The sequence below is a fragment of the Gossypium hirsutum genome, chromosome D09, assembly GCF_007990345.1.
Source record: "Gossypium hirsutum isolate 1008001.06 chromosome D09, Gossypium_hirsutum_v2.1, whole genome shotgun sequence".
Lineage (NCBI taxonomy): Eukaryota > Viridiplantae > Streptophyta > Magnoliopsida > Malvales > Malvaceae > Gossypium > Gossypium hirsutum.
The window spans coordinates 23300015-23321322 of NC_053445.1; the positions used below are offsets into that span (position 1 = coordinate 23300015).

General features: G+C 33.1%; 1 protein-coding gene and 1 pseudogene across 1 annotated transcript; one reads left to right on the plus strand and one right to left on the minus strand.

Moving 5' to 3' along the window:
* Positions 1 to 2824: 2824 nt before the first annotated feature.
* LOC107892038 (40S ribosomal protein S20-2-like) lies at positions 2825 to 5249 on the minus strand (annotated as a pseudogene).
* A 9533-nt stretch (positions 5250 to 14782) lies between these two features.
* Positions 14783 to 16447, plus strand: LOC107892686 (uncharacterized). Its single transcript, XM_016817745.1, has 2 exons — positions 14783 to 15634; positions 15737 to 16447. Exons 1-2 carry the CDS (start codon positions 14783 to 14785, stop codon positions 16445 to 16447), a joined length of 1563 nt encoding a protein of 520 aa, XP_016673234.1.
* Positions 16448 to 21308: the final 4861 nt, after the last annotated feature.

Sequence of the window (21308 nt, forward strand, 5' to 3'; positions counted from 1 at the left end):
GGTTTAAAGATAGTGGAATTACTATAACAACCTGTTTTTCAGTGGTGTCTGAAATGGTAGCTTCAGAACCCCATTTCCAATGATCAAGTCCATAAATATTATTATTTAATATTTACAAGGTTAGTATAAAGGTTAATTAAAGTTTGATCCCTTAATTATGTCAAATGGATAGTTAATTAAGGTACAAGGACTAAATTGTAAAAGTTATAAAAGTTCATCGCTATGGATTTTTAATTAATTAAAGGACCAAATGAGTAAATAGACCACTATTATTTAGTCAAACCAATTTTTTTAATTATGCTCAAGTTAGCTTAATAAGGTTTAATTAAACTAATTATGAATAATTACATATTTAACCAAGTATAAAAGACAAAAATAAAATGAAAATAAAACATTTTCTCTCCATCTTCGTCTTCAAGCCATAGGAAAGAAACAAGAAACCCTATTTTGAAGTTTAAAATTTCGGCATGAAATTGGTATGTTCAATTAAGTCCTTTTTCTTGTAATTTTTATGTTTTTCAAGTGGTGGGAGCTTAATTTAGCTGGCCCATGTAACAATTTGCAAAACTGCTAAAGTTTCTAAAAGTTTCCATTTACGAATGATTGAAGAAATTGGTGTTAATTTTTTAGATTTTAAGCTTATATGTGAAAAAATGACTAGATTATAAAGTGGAAATTGTCAATTCTGAACATAGGGACTAAAGTGTATAGATTTCGAAATTGATGTAAATCTTCTATAATTTTAGATAATAGAAGGATATAAAAGGATGTAATTAAGATCATTTTCACAATTTAAGCTTAAAATTGAAAGTAATGGAAATTTCGGTTTTAGGGACTAAAATTGAATAAAATGAAAAAGTTTAGGGGCATTCAAATAATGAAATTGAATTGATATATGCCTATTATAGGATGTTATAAAAGGGATGGAATTGATAATTTTAATTGAATTATTATACAGATCAATAATTGAATCAAATTGAAGATAATCAAGGAAAAAGCAAAATTTCATATTAGTCCTTAAAGATTCAATCGCTTGTTGTTTTTCCAGGTAAGTTCATATGGAAATTAATTTTTCTATTCATGTTATGAATTAACTGTATTTGATTTGCTTTTTGATATGCTTAAATGTGATTTGATTGATTTTGGCACCAATAGGACTAAATTGCAAAGAATAAGGAATTATGGCTATTAGTAAATGATACAAAGTAGTGAAGTGGATATGGAATATTATGTGAAATATGTAAAATGTGTATGCTACTACGAGGTTTGAAATTATATGATAACGGTAACGGTGCTCGTATGAACTTAGTAAATGATTAGGAGACGAATGACATGCCATTAGGTCCCAAAAAGGAACGGGTTTGATCAAGGATTTTTATGATAGTTTGAGATCTAGCATGTGTTGCAGATTCTCTAAAGCTTATGTGAGCAATCATCGAACTAAGCTTGTGTGAGCAACCTTGATCTGAAGCTTGTGTGAGCCATTTCATAAACAAAAACTTGTGTGAGCAAAATAGTCCCAAGTTTTCAAGTTCAATTTAGTAAAATTCTTTCAGGCGAGAAAATGGTAATTTAATGGAAAAATGAAATGTTTGAAATGATTGTACATGAATGGAAATATATATTCTTGCATATTGGTTATGATTTTGTTAGTACATGTTTAAAATAAATTCTTACATATGTATACGATTATGTTATAAGTTCATGTCATGTAAATGATCTAACCTTTGAATGTGTTTGTTGATATGCATATGAAAGCATAAGGATGCCAAATGATTGTCATGCTTTATTCCAATATGTTTTAATTGCTTAATTGTTAAATTATCAAGGTAAGTTAAGTAAATTTTCATATGGGCTTACTAAGCATTCATTATGCTTACCCCGTTGTCTTCCTTTTCCTTTGCAGATTGTTGACTTGCGGAACGTGTCGATCGAATCTATGAGAAGCTCCATTTTTCCTTGTAAATTGATGATTGGAAAAAAAAATTTCCACATACTAAATTTTAATTGGTTGGTTTAGGATTCACTAAGGATGTTAACTCCAAATACCATAGTAATACACAAATTGATAGTTCATGTACCACATTGGACATTTTATGGAAATACAGATACCAAATAATACACAAATTAATAGTTTAGGTACCACTTTGGACATTTTCAAAGTACATATACCACATTCGACATTTTATGAAAGTACATGTTCCAAATATTACACAAATTGATAGTTTCAATACCACATTGGATATTTTCAATTATAATGTACATGTGTCAAATGTGATATTTTCCGTAAAAGATTTAAGTTGAATTTATAATTGTCATTAAAATTATTCTTTTATACAATATTAGGCGTAAAAATAGAATAACAAAATTTAAATCCGTATTAAATTAGTGTCTAAGTAAAACTTTAAACTCCTCTCTATACAAGTTAATTTGTAAACTATTAATTTTTTCTTAAACAAATACGGATATAAAATATCCACAAATTAAAGTCTCAACTTGAATATTTGAAAAGTGTTTTTTTTTTAATTCTGTTATAGTTTGACGTACGTCACCATTTTATTGGTTAAAAAACAATCTAAATTATATGATTAACACTATTTTGACCTATAAATTTTTTAAAGGTAATGAAATTTAATATTTGATAGTTTTAACATCTAAAGAAATGGTTGCAACTTAGTTAATTGGGTTTTTTCATAAGTATCTTTACTTTAAATTAAATTTAAAGATTTTCAAGTATACTTTTTTTTTTTACTTTGGTTAAAAACTGTGATGAATGAATTAATGAGAAAAATACCAACCATAAAAAATTTAATGAGAAAAAGTATTAAAGAAAAATGCAACAAAAATTATATTAGTCTCTTTCATGTCCTTAAATACCACAAAACTCGTTTCTTGACATTTGATTTCAAATAAATTTAAAAAATCCAAACATAATCTTCGAATAACAAAAAGGAAACAAAACCTGGAGCCGAAGACTCACTTCAACACTAGTATGGGAAAAATACAAGCTAAGGAACCCTACAAATCATTCTAAGCAAACAGGGCAGAAGTGACTCCATATTTAAGAATCTGCAATGGTGACCTCCACCTCCACACCAGGTTCAATGGTAATCGATGTTATCTGCTTCACCACATATCAGGAGAACTGAAGAGGTCAATAACTCGCTTATGAACACGGAGCTCAAACCGATCCCATGTGTTTGTTCCTACACATGACACCAAAATGATTAGTCTTGATACATCATTACCTTTAGCATACTAGATTGTTATTTTAACACAAACAAATCATATGTGCACCATGTAGCTCAAGCATCTAACATTAGCAAAGTCAAGTTCAACATATCAGAACAAGCAAAACATTAGCAGTTAGTTCCTTCAAGAAAAAGATGGATGTGGAACTCAAAATTATTAACCAGCATGCAATTACAATATAGTATAAAATGCAGAGGACAGGGCAAGAATGCATAGACACTCCTATTTCTTGTGGGTATTATGATTACAGAGAAAAACAGAAATTCAGCAGTATTATATGCTCCATCACAACAAGATACCATTTCTAAAATCATTTCTGACGGACAGGGAACTAGAGTATTCTCCATACAATAGGTTTCTGAAACATGCTTTCAAGGTAGAGTCAAAAGAGTTTCAAACATAAATAATTGGGTAATAATGTAAGCTACACAATACAACAAGAGTCCAACGGGGAGTAAATACCTTCACCACATGGAGACTTCCTTGTGGTAATGTGAAGAACCTTGGTAGGCATTCTCACAGGTCCCTTAACCCTCAGTCTCTTATCCTTGGCACCACGAACCAGATCAGCACAAACTGTCAATTAGACATAGACATTAGACTAACCGATGATTAGTCTATCCATTTCATCCATATCAGGCCCCCAGAAAGTACTCATCACTATATGAAATTTAGCTAAGACAAGGAAAATTTGATAGTAACAAGATTATAGAGGTATAAGAAAAATCGGTACCTTTCTCAAGGTTTTTCACATTCTTGGAGGAGAGAGTGATTCTGATCTTGTGTATCTGTTCTTGGGGCTCCTCCAAACCAGGCTTGGTCGGCTTCATTGCAGCGTATGCCATAGTTTCTTTTGTGTTCTGTTCAGTACAATCAATTTCTAATAAATAAAAAGGTTATCGTCCAAAAGCAATTCACAAAATTAAAAATCTTAAGACTCAGTCAGCTTTTAGCTAGAAATATCAATATATAAACGATATTGCAAGGGGTGACGGCAATTAAATGCACATCAATTTTCTCACAAAATTCTCTCTTCAGTTTCAGTTCTCCCTTATTTTCTTTCTTCTTTGTCCTCATTCTTCTTTACCGATTTCTGAGTTGAAACATGTCATAAGAGATAACAGTCTGACTAGAACTCAAAAGGAAATGGGTTAATTGAAAAAAGGATGCTGACAGGATTGTCACCAAGGTTGAAAAAACTAGGAGCAGTTGAAAACGAGCTGCAATCTGAAATGCAAATGGGAGAAAAGTTCAGAGGTTGAAATGAGAAATATGTTTAAAAGATGCAGATGATGAAAGGCTCAATCAAAGGAATGGCTAAATTTGAGTCAAAGCTGAAAACTGTATTGTGAGTTGCCACAACAACAAAGTAATAAATCCAGGACTGCGGTTGCTACCAAAAATGTTGGTAGGTTCTAGGATTCAGACTAAATACTCCAAGGCCGAGTGTCACAAATTCGATGGTGGGGATTGTCAAGGATGGTTGCCTAAAATGGTTCTTTGAAGTAGATCAATCCAATGATTTTCATTTTAAAACAGTAAAGGAAATGTTGCGAAAATGGGAAAAGGTTGTAACCCAAAAATTGTGGGTTTTTACTTGTTTGATTGAAGATCAATCCCGTGAACTGGAGCTAAAACCCAGAATAAAGAAAACCTAAAGCACTGTTCTTTCTTATTTTGCACATTAATCTGACCCCAATTCCAAAGCAAGCTATTTTACACATCAAATTAAAATACCAAGGAAAATAAAAAGGAAAGAGAGAAGGAAACCTGGAAGAAGTGGATGAAGTGAAAGAAGTTAAGCAACAGCCTTTGGTTGCTTCTTTCCTCAAAAGCCAACGGAGTAAATATATTTTTAGAAGATATGCAAGGGGATCGGTAGCGGCAGAGGCTTTTATTATTAGGGTTAGGGTTTTTAGTTGGAAGGCTCCACCAAATAGATTTACGGGTCGGGCTGTCATATTTAGTGGGTAAATTACTTAGTTGGTCACCCAGCTTTTAGGGTGTTCCATGCAATTTCGTCACCTAACTTTTAGGGCATTTTTATTTTAGTCATTCAAGCATTAAATCTCTATCATATAGTACATGCCACATCATATTTATATTTTCATTTTGGTCACCCAAAAAATATCTTTTTTTAAGTATTTAGGGTAAAAAAATCAAGAATTAAAGTAAAAAGTAGTAGATGTTGAAATGATGCCACAAAATTGTTAAATTGTATTTGTTTATCCCATTGCGGAAAATACTAAATATCTTTTTTAATATTGAAAATTTTAAATTTCAAAAAATTAAAATAAATTCATAAATTGTTGAAAATTTTTTTATCCATTGATAATGTCAACTGATTTGTTACTATAATATTGAAATTAATTAATTTAATCTCCTCTAAATTTTAATATTTTATTTTATGTTTCCATATTATCCTTAACGAAAAGAACTCAAATAACTCATTTTAATAATTTTTTACGAAACTAAAAGTTCTTTTGGTTATATAATCTTGAATATTCCTAAACTAAAACCAAAGCAAAAATACTTGTAATTAATTAAATTAATTATTTGTTCTTCATTTGGGTAAAGAAGTGATGACAAAAATTATGAGTTTTATTTGGTATGAAATATAAAATTAATTAATTTGAAGGATTTTTCTTTACTCTTAGCTTAACATGAAAATTTTAAGATTATATAATCAAAAGAAATTTAAGTTTCGTAGATAATTACTAAAGATGAATTATTTGAGTTTAATTTGAAAAATGAAATAAATTTTAAATTTTAAATAAAAAAGTAAAATTTTATCGAAAAAATTGAAAAATAAACTTAGAATTTTAGGAATATTGTAAAAACAATTTCTAAATAAAATGTCTAATCTACCCTTATTCTATATAGGAGTTGAAATTAAAAAATTGATTGAAAAATCTAATTTACCCCTATTTTACTCTAAATAGGAGTTGAAAATATATAATATATAAATATAGGTAATTAAAATGTGATAAATAAAATAATATATTAAAGATCATATTAAAGAAAAATTTCACCAATATAAACATAAATAGAATTAAAGAAAAAAATGAATAATATGATTTAATATTCTAATAAATAAATAGAGAAAGCAATGATAAATGGATCACTAATAAGAAAACTATAAAAAAAATGTGTATTAAACATGTAAAATAAATAAATTCGTGCAGTTGAACTAAATTCCTTTCATCTCGAAATCTTAAAGAAAAACTCAAAAATTGACCTTTTTCATTTAAAAAAATGGGAGACCTTCAACATCATAGCCACAGTCGACCATATACAACTACCGTTTACTATTTTTAGTCCACTAGTTCTCATCACTATCCTCGCATTAGTTCTCTTGTTCTTCATGCATGATCCTTCCTTTTCTTTACCAAGAAAAGAGATGGGGGTTTTATACAAAACCAAATGTTGTAATAGCAAATGTAATTAAACCAATGATTTAATTGAAAAATATCAATTTATATGTAACTCCCAACTTTACTACCTCATACTAATTTTGTTTTGACCACTTTAAAATTAATAATACTTTTAAGTCTAGATTATCCTAGTTTAACATACCTATTTTGTCCTTTCATTAAACTTAGTATACCTATTTTATCCCAATTTACTTAGGTAAGAACTGAAAGTATATTATACTAGAAATATAAGATCAAAATTTTAAGGGTAAACTACAAAAGTAGTCACTTTTATTTGTCTCTATTACATTTTAGTCACTTATATTTGAAATGTTATGTTTTAGATACGAAGTGGTCACTCTACCATTAAACTCTATTACCTCCCTAGTGGCAGTCCTACGTGACAATCCAAATGGGTTTTAATGCCAACTTGGATGTTTAACTGCTGAGATGAAAATATGTTTTTAATTAAATAAATTTAATTTGGACTGCCATATAAGACATCCAAGTTGGCATTTAAAACCCATTTGAACTGCCACGTAGGGCCGTCGTCAGGGAGGTAACGGTAGAGTGACCACTTCGTAACAAAACGATAACGTAAGTGACTAAAATGTAATATTTCAAACATAAATGGCTAAAATGTAATTTGAGACAAACAAAATTGACTATTTTTGTAGTTTACCTAAATTTTAATAAATTGATAAAAAAAATTATATATAAGTATATCTTTATGATAGAAAACATAATGGAATTGTTTAATAACAAAAATAATCACATTATATTATGATATCTATAGGCAATATAATATTTTTTTTGTTCTAAATTAATTTATGTTATTGGAAAAATATGTACATCACATATATATAATAAGTATAATTACATATTATTTATTATCATAAAATATTAACCCAAATTAAAAGTGATATGATTTGGTTAATGTTTATTTGGCTTTAGTTATAAAAATAAAGTATGGGTCAAATATATCTAGATACTCTAGTAACTAATTTCTAATTGATGATGGGTTGATTAGAAATTAGGGTTAATATGCCAAAGTTATATATTAGAGTTATGACCCCCAAATTATACATACGTAACTTTTTTAATACCTCATCTTTAGAACAAATAGAGCCACCTTCTCAAAATTGCTTGTGTGCTAATTTGGAAGATCAAAACCATAAGATCCGAAGATTTCAAGAAACCGGTGGATTTAGGTACGTTTCCGCATTTAGTTATGTTCTTAATGATCTGACATGATAGATCTAGATTTGTTTAGTTTTATATTAGATCTTGTTTAACGGTTCATAACAAGTGGCATCCAATTCTCGTCATGTCGAATCATTGAGAATGAGTTATTTATTATTATTGGATTAATTCATTCTTCAGATTTTAATAAATTTAATATATGGATTTAATGTTTCTGTAACACCCCGAACCTATCTTCATCGTCGAATTAGGGTTACGAAGCATTATTGGTCAAATATAAAAAAAATTTGTCCCTAAATCGAGCCTTGGAGGCCCTAAAAATAGCTTAGAAGCAAATCGAGACTAATTTGAAAGAATTCAGAAGTTTTAAGAAAAAGATAGAAAATTGAAAAACAGGGGTCACACGGTTATGTGGCCAGACCGTGTAACATTCGAGCAAAGAGACACACGCTGTGTCCTAGCCCATGTCCTCACTCGTGTAACTCACTGAGTAGGGCCACATGGTCGTGCCGCAGGCCGTGTGCCAGACCGTGTAACTCTCTGAGTTGCCACACACGGCCGTGTGATAGCCCGTGTCGCCAGGCCATGTGATCCATAATTTGACCCTAAAATCAAGCCATTTCAAGTCCAATTCATACCAAACCATTATTACCATTTAGGTATACATCTAAAGGACTTACACATCATTCAACCACATCAAATCATGCCATTTCAAATATCTTAATTCATCTAACTAAAGCAATTTGACCATAACTCAATCACACAACCTAGATCACTTAGCCATTACATTTTACCACAAATGACCATTTCCAAACCATCACATACCAAAAGGACCTTATGTACAAGCACTTAAAAGTCACCAAATTAACACAACTTCATAAGGCACTAAAGTTCACCAAATCAACCATAATTTCCAAAAGCCTAAACATACCAAAACATCCATTACAAAGAACCTATGCCATTATTAACCTTGGCCAAAATACACAAAATCTACCGATATGACTGCTGGATAGTGTGATAGGTCTCCAACAAGTTTTCAACTGATCGAGCTTTTGATAAACTATAAAACAAAGGAAAGTAACTACGTAAGCAGCGAGTGCTTAATAAGCTCGTATAAACTTAAAATAACTTACCATTTCATTAATACAATTCATAGATTAAGCATAAATCATTACCAATGTCATAAGCTTAGTATAAGCCTATACAACATCATCAAACTCACAAGTTAGTACACTTGTTCATGATACAAATGAATTCAACCATATGTAAATACATCATTTAGCTTATAAATCATTTCATAAGATCATGATTCATTCCATTTGAATACTTACCATTTCATTTCCTTTTCTTACCCGTTGAACCATCTAGAATTACATCGAATACTCGGGAAAGCTCACACATAGTATACCTTTACATATAACCGTAACCTTTCAGATCTCAAATCAACTTATTGGTCTTATGGTATATCTCAGTATAGAGAATGATACCAAAAATCTGTATTTGTTTATAAACTCTCTTGGCAGATGCAATGCTCATACGAGTTATGAAATTGACCTGCTTACACGAGCTGTAGGTCAGAATGTAAGCTACACGATGCTTCTCACATGATTTGTGGAGAATCCACAACAAATGTAGGACCTTAGCCGTCAGTAGGACATTCAAGACCAGCACTCGAGACGTGAAATCCCTAATGACATGTCATTTGTATCCTAAAAATTCTTAAGGTTCAACCGGGACTCGTTATCCGTCAATTCATCACAACATCAATACATTTATATTTACATTCATTTATATTAAAACAACATAGCATTTAGTCACTTTAGCTAATATTAAAATGATCATAGTTCATACTACCTCGATAACTAGGGCGTAGAAGTAGAATCAAACATTAATCCGAAGCTTTAGCTTTTCCTCGATTTAAGTCCGAATGTGGTTTATCTTGATCTAAATAGATAATTTCAATAAATTAAGTACTTCTAGTATTCAATTTAATCCATATTTCATATTTATGCAAAATTATGAAATTGCCCCTAATTTTTAACTTTTCATAATTTAGTCCTTAAGCTCATAACTTGAAACTTAACCATTTTAGCCTAAATCCAACTTATCCAATGTTACAAGGGACCTTGAAACAATCCATAATTATTAAAAATTCAAAATAAAATCCATGAATTTATACTTTTAACAATTTAATCCCTATTTCCAAAATTCATCAAAAATCATTTGACAAAACATGTTTATTTTATAACAAAGATTAATAATCTATCAACTAACATCAAAAACACATTCAAAAAAATCCATGACAAGTCCCTCAACCTTTAAAATTTTTGCAAATTAACCCTTGGGCTAGCTAGATTAAGCTAAAACAAACTCAAAAATATAAAAATAATTAAAAATGGGGCACAAAATCATACCATGCAATGAAGAATTCAAAATCGAAGCTCTCCACCCCTTCAATGGTGTATTTATTCAAGCAAAGAATAAAATAGGGAAGATGATTTTATTTTAAGTTTATTTACTCATTTACCATTTTACCCTTAATAATAATAAAAAATTTCAATAAAACCTTGTCCATGTACATCCACTAACTCACTAAATAGTATAATTACTATCTTAGTCCATTAGTTTAAGATTTCATAGCCATTTGACCCTAATAACTAATAGAAATCAATTTTTACATTTTTTTACGGTTTAGTTCTTTTTACCTAATTAACCATTTAAACATCAAAATTTCTTAACGAAATTTTAATACGACCTTAATATAATCCCGTTGACATTTAATAAATAATAAAATAATAAATCATTTGTCGGAATTGTGGTCTTGAAACTACTATTTTCGACACCACTGAAAACGGGCTGTTAGAGTTTCGATTGTACACGTATTAAAATTTTTGAATTTAGGTTAAATTTTAAGGTTTTAATTTTCTATCCTTTAACCAGTTGATTTGGTGCTAATTGATACGTGTATATACTATGGCTTTATGTTTGATAATTCTTGATTGAAAAATACGGATGATTGTTGATAAGTTTTTCTGGCTTTAAAGTGATCCCGTTTATATTCATGCTGTTTACGTTAATTTGTTAATGTACGAGACACTGGAAGGAATTTTGTAAGCGAGGTTGGAACACTGGAATTATTCTTGCGGATTGGAATTACAAATTCTTCAAGTTTATGTGTAAGCAGCCTGTACTTATTTGTATTTCTTTGGTTCTCTCGGATTTACTGAAAGACTATGTAGCTTGCTTTCTATTTGCAATTATGATGGTATTTTTTAGAATCAGATCTTAGACAAGAATCTGGTATTGACTGGCAATTAGATTTTTCAATGCGCTAAATTTGAAGGTCTTGCTGCGGTGGAGGATGTGGTTGTTAATATTTACATAGCCAATTATGTATGAATGTGCATGTTTTATGATTTGTAAGTTTGATTTCATATTTAAAGATTTTTCTTAAAAAAAAAAAGTTAAAAGAATAAAGTTTTCGGTTCCTACTGTGGTATTTAGAAATAATTTTAAATTTGAATATTAGTATATTTATATATTTTAAAAGAATTTAATTGAAACAATAAGTTGTCAAAGTGAATTCCGTTGAAATTATTTTGTTCTAAAATATAAAAGGTTGTGTGCATGTAATTTAAGCTACGTTAATATTGATCAGCCCAAAGGAAGATTAATATTTAACAAAAATACATGTGCAACTGTGGTAATAAACATGTGACGATTATTCGATTTTACATGTGAGTAATAAATCGGTCTAAAGGAAAATCTATTATTCAACATGTTTTTATTGTCTGCCTTTGATTACTACAATAAGATATCACTTACAAGTTAATTTTTTTTTCCAAAAATGAAATACTAATGGAGTATTCAGTATCTTAAGATAGAGTTTTCCTTTATTCAAATTATTTTGGTTTAAATTTGAAGCCCTATGTGAGGTTGTTTTGATTTATTCAACTATTATTATACTTTCCAACATCATTGTATGCATTGAAACATTCAAGGGTATTATGTCGAATAAGATTACCATGATTAAAGAATTCAATGTGATATATAAAGAAGAAATGTTTTGAAACAAATAAATTCAAATTTTGGCTTTGGGATTTAATTAAGAATGTCTAATATTTTAAATAAATTAGATGAAACAAAATGCCACCAACGTGACCTCTTTTGCGTAGACTAGTTTATTTAAAATATCAACATTATTATATGTTTTTGTAATTCATGCATTTGTTAATTGACCTAAAGGTAAGTTAATATATGGTAGAATTTCAACAACATTTGTGGTGATAAATGTTTGAAAATTATAAGGTACTTTATGTGAACAATAAGTTAGTGATGTGCGCACGCTCACACCAACAAAGCAAACTGATCCGGAGGTCTTACCATTAGGACCTATTACTCAATTTAAGGCAAAGAAATTCAGGGAAGCCTTGTTCCTTACTTGTGCTACGATTCCAGATTTATTCGATCATGTTCATGCCTTAGAACATAGGCTTTATAACATGTTGCATGCTGATATGTGACGTACTTAGGTTCTACTATGTATTATGTGTGTTTAAGTAGGTACATATTAAGTTAAGTATGTTTTGGTATTGATTTGATGTTGTTTGTGTTTTAATGAATAAGATTGCAAGTGTTTACAGCTTGTATTAGTGTAGAAACTAAGCCCTATAATGTGTTACATACTGAAGTGTAACATTTGCATTAGTTCCATTGAGTATATAAGTGTGTTTGCATTATATTTACAGCTTGTTAATAAGTTTTCAATAAGTTTGCATTACTTTAATGCATGTTTGTTTTGTTTACCATAAGGAAAAGTAATAGACAGCAGCTTAAGACCTCATTTCTAGCTCGGTTGAAGCTCAAATATGTGCATGCAGCTCATCTTAGCTCGAAATAGTTCTGAAAGATTGTTTCCAGCTCATTTCAGCTCAGTACATTTCTAGCTAGCTCAAACTCAGCTCCACCAGCTCAACTCCAGCTGACGAGTCCAGAAGCAGCTGAAACGTGTCCTATGTAAGGGCAAGTGTCCTATGCATTTATGGCAGCCCATGTGGCGTCCAAACATGTGAGGAGCACATGACCGCTTGTGCACAAGAGTGTGTGTGTGCATGTGTAGCCGAATATACAAGGATAAGAACAAGGGAGGTTGTCATTTGAAATTTAAATGTATGGCTGCTATTAAAATGACGCCAAAAGGAGTTATAACTTCTTATTTTAAACCCTTTTGATTACAGCCACGAATTTCCATTCAACACCCCTCTTCTGTACTTATAAATACATATTAAAATGATGTATTTAGGTTAGATGATTTTATGAAAACAATTACGTTTGAGAATTTCTCTCAATTTCGGTTCTTCATTGAACTTTTCTTGGCATTTCAGACTTAGTTTGTTTTGTCAAATTTTCTTGATACTTCGGGTTCCTAGATCGCTATCTAGAGGGTCTAAGTCCTTTTGACGTTGAACAGATTCGATTCGGGTTTGCTCAGTAGATTGTGCAGGTTCTTTTGAGTTTAACGTTATTCTATTCCAATGATTACTTTTGCCATTGTTGAACACTCAAATTGCTGCCTTGGCCGTTTCATGAAGCGTTCGACTGCACCGATTGAATTTCTTTTTGTTTTAAACGCCAACAAATTCATTTTCCTTCCATTTTCGTTCTTTTTTTTCTACCCATATTTTACCATGATTATTTCTTTAATTCCTTGCTGTTTTCTTATTGCAGGAACGTGCTTACAACATTCCTAGATCTGTAACATACGAAGATAGTCTGTTTCGTTAGGCTACATTGTATCATCTGGTATCAGAGCCTAGGGTTGGAATTGTTGTACTTTTCTTCTCCAACAAGAAAATTCAAAATTCAAAACAAAAAAATATATATATCAGTTTCGAAAATTCAAAAACAAAAAAAACAACAAAAAGAGAAAAAAAAATCAAATTTAAAAAAAAATAAAGGAGGAATTGAAATTCATCAAGTTGGGAAAGAAAAAGTGTGTTTTGTTATGTTGAAATGTTGAATAATGTTTAGTTTTGTACTCTGTAATTGCGAAGTGCTTGGATATCAACCGAAACAAACTATTCTTATTTGTTCGGTGCTAGGAATGTTGTAAAGCACTTCTTTGCAGTAAGAAACTAAATTATTTAAATTCCATCCTTTCCCTTTGTTTATTTTATTTTCTTATCCTTTTACTCTTTTCTTATCCTTTCTCTTTGTTTATTTATTTATTTTTCTCTCTAATTGTGTGTTTTTCCTTATAGCCAACACAATTATAACAGGTTCTGAAATGTTGGATTAGTCCTTTAAAGAACTAAAAAACGAGAAATTGTGAGGGAAAAAGGCATTGAGCGTTGTGAGAACAGAAGGGGAGACAAAAAGAGTCATTCATGCATTCTCCCGAGTGAAACACGAGCACTGAGTGCTATTTTTGAGTGCACAGTTCTTTGGAGTGAAAACTGAGAGGTTTTGAGAGTGTGCTGTGAGGACTTTTACTTTTGTTTTACTTAACTCATAATCTGTATTCTTATGTGTTACTTTAGATGACAGGAACAGAAGATCGTAGTCGTGGTGGAGATCAACCACCAGATTTGCAAATGCAAGCTATTACTCGCACCTTGCAACGTCTATTAGAAAATACATTAGAGCCTATACACTCTCGTTTGGACAAGATTGAAGGGGGTGGTTCACAATCTGTCCATAATGAACATAATGATGAAAATGACATTGAACATTCACCAAGGGTGAATCAACGACCAGGACGCACAGTTGACGATAATATTTCTAACATTAAAGTTGCCATACCTTCTTTTCAGGGACGTTCAGATCCAGATGCTTATCTGACATGGGAAAGCAAGGTTGAGCACGTTTTTGAGTGTTATAACTACTCAGAACAGAAGAAAGTTTGACTAGAAGCTATGGAGTTTGTTGACTATGCACTGGTATGGTGGGACCAATTACTGATTAGTCGACGACGTACAGGTGAAGGTCTAGTGAGAACATGGGAAGATATGAAGCGTATCATGCGGAGACGATTTGTTCCTTCTCACTATCATCGAGATTTATTTCAGAAATTACAAACCTTGAAACAGGGCAACAGGAGCGTTGAGGACTATTTCAAGGAGATGGAGATGTCCATGATGCGTGCAAACATAGTTGAGGACCATGAGGCGACTATGGCTCGGTTTTTGGCAGGTTTAAATTCTGAAATAGCAAACATTGTTGAAATGCAACATTATGTTGAGTTGGATGACATGGTGCATATGGCGATCAAAATTGAGCGACAACAACGTAGAAAAGCTTCTACTCGAGGTAATACTCCATTTAAATCTTTTTCGAATCCTTTATATACCCCTAACAATGCCAGGAAACAAGCACCACAACTGCCATTACGGATTCGAGAGCCAGGCGAATCCAGCAAACCAAAGCCTTCCATTGCTGATAATGGACGTGGCAAACAACTAATGGTGGCACCAGAACGATCAAGAGATATTCAGTGCTTTAAGTGCCTTGGTAGAGGACATGTTGCTAGCCAGTGTCCTAATCGGAGGGTTATGTTGATGCAAGAAGATGGAGAGATCGAGTCAGATTCTGAGGAAGATGTACATGAACTCCCGACTAAAGAAGATGAAGAGAATGACCTAGAAGTTGCTGAATCTGGTCAAGTTATGGAGATCATTGTTGTCAAACGTAGTTTGAATGTGCAACAGGTGCAAGACGAGCAACAACGTGAGACTATCTTTCACACACGATGCAAGGTTCAAGATAAGGTATGTGTTGTGATTATTGATAGCGGTAGCTGTACTAATGTTGCTAGTTCAGTGATGGTTGACAGATTAGGTCTTAAGACGACAAAGCATCCGAATCCGTAGAGGTTGCAGTGGTTAAATGACGGTGGAGAATTTAGAGTGACAAAACAAGTGGTTGTACCGTTTTCAATTGGAAACTACAAGGACGAGGTCCTTTGTGATGTTGTGTTGATAGATGCTACTCACCTTCTTTTGGGGCGCCCTTGGCAGTATGACAAGAGGGCAATGCATGATGGTTTTACAAATCGATACTCTTTTATGCATGCAGGTAAGAAGATTACTTTGGCTCCTTTGACACCGAGTCAAGTAATTGAAGATCAAACAAGCTTGAAAAAGAGTAAGGAAGTTGCAAAGGAGAAGAAAAAGATAAGCGTATATGCAAGCAATCGAGAAATCAGGAAATGTCTTTCCTCTCACCAATCCTTGTTTATTTTAATGTTTAAAGATCATTGTTTATTGGCTGAGTTTCCTACTAATTTGCCTGCATCGATTGTGTCCCTTTTGCAGGAGTTTGAGGATGTGTTTCCGAAAGAAACACCGAAGGGATTACCACCTCTTTGTGGCATTGAGCACCAGATTGATTTCATTCCAGGTGCTACCATTCCAAATCGACCAGCTTATCGTACTAACCCTGAAGAGACGAAAGAGCTTCAAAGGCAAGTTGCAGAATTGATGGACAAAGGGTTATATTCGAGAAAGTCTGAGTCCATGTGTTGTTCCGGTGTTGTTAGTACCGAAGAAAGATGGGTCTTGGAGGATGTGCGTAGATTGTAGAGCTGTGAATCAAATTACAATTAAGTATCGTCATCCTATTCCTAGACTTGATGACATGTTGGACGAGCTTTGCGGATCCGTCATCTTCTCCAAAATTGACTTGAAGAGTGGATATCATCAAATTCGCATGCGAGAAGGCGACGAATGGAAGACAGCCTTCAAAACAAAGCTAGGTTTGTATGAATGGTTAGTGATGCCTTTTGGTTTAAGTAATGCACCTAGTACTTTTATGCGACTAATGAATCATGTTCTGCGATCTTTTATTGGAAAGTTTTGTGTTGTGTACTTTGATGACATTTTAGTTTATAGCAAGACTTTGCAGGATCACGTAGAACATCTGAGAGCTGTATTACAGACTTTGAGAGAAGAAAGATTGTATGGTAACGTAGAGAAATGTGTGTTTTGTACTAACAGACTTACATTTCTTGGTTACATTGTGAGTGCACAGGGTGTTGAAGTTGATCATGAGAAAATAAAGGCAATTCAGGGATGGCCACGACCGACATCGATTACTCAGGTTAGATCATTTCATGGTTTAGCTAGTTTTTATTGACGGTTTGTTCCTAACTTCAGTTCTATTACCGCATCCTTAACCGGGATTATTAAGAAGAATTCCAACTTATTGTGGGGTAAAGAACAAGAAGATGCCTTTCTAAAAATTAAGGATTGTTTGACAAAAGCACCAGTGTTAGCCTTACCTGACTTTGATAAAAATTTTGAAATTGAATGTGATGCTTCTGGAGTTGGTATAGACGCAGTTTTAATATAGGAAAAGAGGCCCGGTGCATATTTTAGCGAGAAACTGAGTGGAGCAACATTGAATTATCTGGTTTATGATAAAGAGATGTATGCACTGATTCGGGCATTGGAGACATGGCAGCATTACTTGTTGCCTAAGGAGTTTGTGATCCACACTGACCATGAGGCTTTACGATATATCACAGGTCAGCATAAATTGAACAAATGACATGCTAAATGGGTTGAATTCTTAGAATCTTTTCCTTATGTCATTCGATACAAAAAAGGGAAAGATAATGTCATTGCTGATGCATTATCACGCAAATATGTACTATTGAGTTATCTTGATTCACATTTGATTGGATTTGCACATATTCGAGAGTTATACTCTGATGATCATGATTTTTGCGATAAGTATAATGCTTGTGAGAAAGGTGCAGATGGAAAATTCTACAGGCATGATGGATATCTTTTCAAAGAAAATAGGATATGCATTCCACAGGGTTCAATGCGTGATATACTAATCCGTGAAGCACATGAAGGTGGATTGATGGGTCATTTTGGGGTCACTAAAATGTTACACACCTTAAAAGAGCATCTTTTTTGGCCTAAGATGCGCCGGGACATTGAACGCTACTGTGAACGTTGTGTGACATGTAAGAAAGCAAAATGGAAGGTTTCACCACATGGTATGTACTTACCTTTACCTATTCCTGAATCCCCTTGGACTGATATTTCAATGGACTTTATTTTGGGATTACCTCGAACTAGAACAGGTCGGGATAGTATATTTGTTGTGGTTGATAGGTTCTCGAAGATGGCACATTTCATTTCATGCCATAAGACTGATGATGCTGTTAATGTGGCTAACTTGTTCTTTAAAGATGTTGTACGATTACATGGTATTCCTAGGTCGATTGTTTCTGACAGGGATGTGAAGTTTTTGAGTCATTTCTGGAAGACTCTTTGGAGCAAACTAGGTACGAAACTTATGTTTTCTACTACTTGTCATCCCCAGACTGATGGGCAAACTGAGGTTGTTAATAGAGTTTTATCTACTTTACTTCGTTCCATCATTAAAAAGAACATCAAAACTTGGGAAGATTGTTTGCCACACGTTGAATTCGCTTATAACCATGCTGTACATTCTGCTACTAAGATGTCACCTTTTGAGGTTGTTTATGGCTTTAATCCTATTACGCCTCTAGATATGTTGCCTTTGTCGCAGGAACAGGTGATGAACATGGACGGTAAAGCAAAAGTAGAATACGTGAAGAAATTGCATCAACAGGTTAAGGAGAACCTCGAACGAAGGACTTAACAGTATACAAAGCAAGCAAACCAGGGCAGACAGCGAGTCACCTTCGATGTGGGAGATTGGGTTTGGGTTAATTTCCGAAAGGAACGATTTTCAGCCCAGAGGCGGTCCAAGCTGTTACCGCGTGGTGATGGTCCTTTTCAGGTGTTGGAGAAAGTGAATGACAACGCCTACAAGTTAGACTTGCCGGGAGAATACAATGTGAGTGCCACATTTAATGTTTCTGATTTAACCCCTTATGATGATTCTACAGATTTGAGGACAAATACTTTTTCAGAAGGGGGGATGATGTGTGCACGCTCACACCAACAAAACAAACTGATCCGGAGGTCTTACCATTAGGACCTATTACTCGATTTAAGGCAAAGAAATTCAGGGAAGCCTTGTTCCTTACTTGTGCTACGATTCCAGATTTATTCGATCAATTTCATGCCTTAGAACATAGGCTTTATAACATGTTGCATGCTGATATGTGACGTACTTAGGTTCTACTATGTATTATGTGTGTTTAAGTAGGTACATATTAAGTTAAGTATGTTTTGGTATTGATTTGATGTTGTTTGTGTTTTAATGAATAAGATTGCAAGTGTTTACAGCTTGTATTAGTGTAGAAACTAAGCCCTATAATGTGTTACATACTGAAGTGTAACATTTGCATTAGTTCCATTGAGTATAGAAGTGTGTTTGCATTATATTTATAGCTTGTTAAGAAGTTTTCAATAAGTTTGCATTACTTTAATGTATGTTTGTTTTGTTTACCATAAGGAAAAGTAATGGACAACAGCTTAAGACCTCATTTCTAGCTCGGTTGAAGCTCAAATATGTGCATGCAGCTCATCTCAGCTCGAAATAGTTCTGAAAGATTGTTTCCAGCTCATTTCAGCTCAGTACATTTCTAGCTAGCTCAAACTCAGCTCCACCAGCTCAACTCCAGCTGACGAGTCCAGAAGCAGCTGAAACGTGTCCTATGTAAGGGCAAGTGTCCTATGCATTTGTGGCAGCCCATGTGGCGTCCAAACATGTGAGGAGCACATGACCGCTTGTGCACAAGAGTGTATGTGCGCATGTGTAGCCAAATATACAAGGATAAGAACAAGGGAGGTTGTCGTTTGAAATTTAAATGTATGGCTGCTATTAAAATGACGCCAAAAGGAGTTATAACTTCTTATTTTAAACCCTTTTGATTACAGCCACGAATTTCCATTCAACACCCCTCTTTTGTACTTATAAATACATATTAAAATGATGTATTCAGGTTAGATGATTTTATGAAAACAATTACATTTGAGAATTTCTCTCAATTTCGGTTCTTCATTGAACTTTCCTTGGCATTTCAGACTTAGTTTGTTGTGTCAAATTTTCTTGATACTTCGGGTTCCTAGATCGCTATCTAGAGGGTCCAGGTCCTTTTGATGTTGAACAGATTCGATTTGGGTTTGCTCAGTAGATTGTGCAGGTTCTTTCGAGTTTAATGTTATTCTATTCCAACGATTACTTTTGCCATTGTTGAACACTCAAGTTGCTGCCTTGGCCGTTTCATGAAGCGTTCGACTGCACCGATTGAATTTCTTTTTGTTTTAAACGCCAACAGCTTCATTTTCCTTCCATTTTCGTTCTTTTTTTTTCTACCCATATTTTACCATGATTATTTATTTAATTCCTTGCTATTTTCTCGTTGCAAGAACGTGCTTACAACATTCCTAGATCCGTAACATACGAAGATAGTCTGTTTCGTTAGGCTACATCGTATCAGTTAGTCCAAAGATTGGTTCATTGTTTTACATAATTTATTATCAATGTTTTATTACTACAACAAGACTATCGCTTACTATTAATATTACTGTCCAAAGACTTGATATTAATGTTGTGTTTAGTATCTTGAGATTGGATTATCCACTATTTTGAATTTATTGTTTACTTATGAATATTCACGTGAGCTTGTTTTTATCTATTTTATTTTTATCTAGTTATAGCTTATCTTCTGCTGCCACAATATCTGCTAATATAAATTCTATACCCATGCTTAATGGAACTAATTTCAAGGAATAGAAAAGACACTTATAGTGCTTGGCTGTATGAAAATAGACCTTACACTGAGAGAAGAACAATCTGCATCTCTTACTGTGGTAAGCACCCCTGATGCTGAAAGGGACTTTGAGTGTAACACCCCGAACCCGAGACCGACACCGGAGTCGAACACGAGGTGTTAACAGACTTTAAGCCCCTTATAAAAAAATTTCCCAGACACAGCCAATCTGCGTACTAGTCGCTTTAAAAATCATATCTTGAGTTTCACAACTCGGAATTCAGTTCCGTAAATTTTCCCTGAAACTAGACTCATATGCCCATCTACATATTTTTTTTTTAGAATTTTTGGTTGGGCCAATTAGTACAGTTTATTAGTCAAAGTCTCCCATGTTACAGGGATCGACTACCCTGACCTTTGCGCATTACGACTTGGATATCTCCCTGTACAGGGCTTCAATACTGATGCCGTTTGTTTCTATAGAAACTAGACTCAGAGAGGAATCTATCCATATATGGTATGACTCCTAATTATCTTTGGTTAATTTATAAAGAATTTCCAAAGTGGGAACAGGAAATCCAGAAACCGTTCTGGCCCTGTCTCACGAGAACCTGAATATCTCTTAACATACTGTCCGTATGATTGTTTCGTTACTTTCCTATGAAAGTAGATTCATCAAGGTTTGTTTACATAATTTATTCACTATTTAATTCCCTTCCTACTATTTTTAGTGATTTTCCAAATCTACATCACTGCTGCTGTCAGCATCTGCCTTTAAG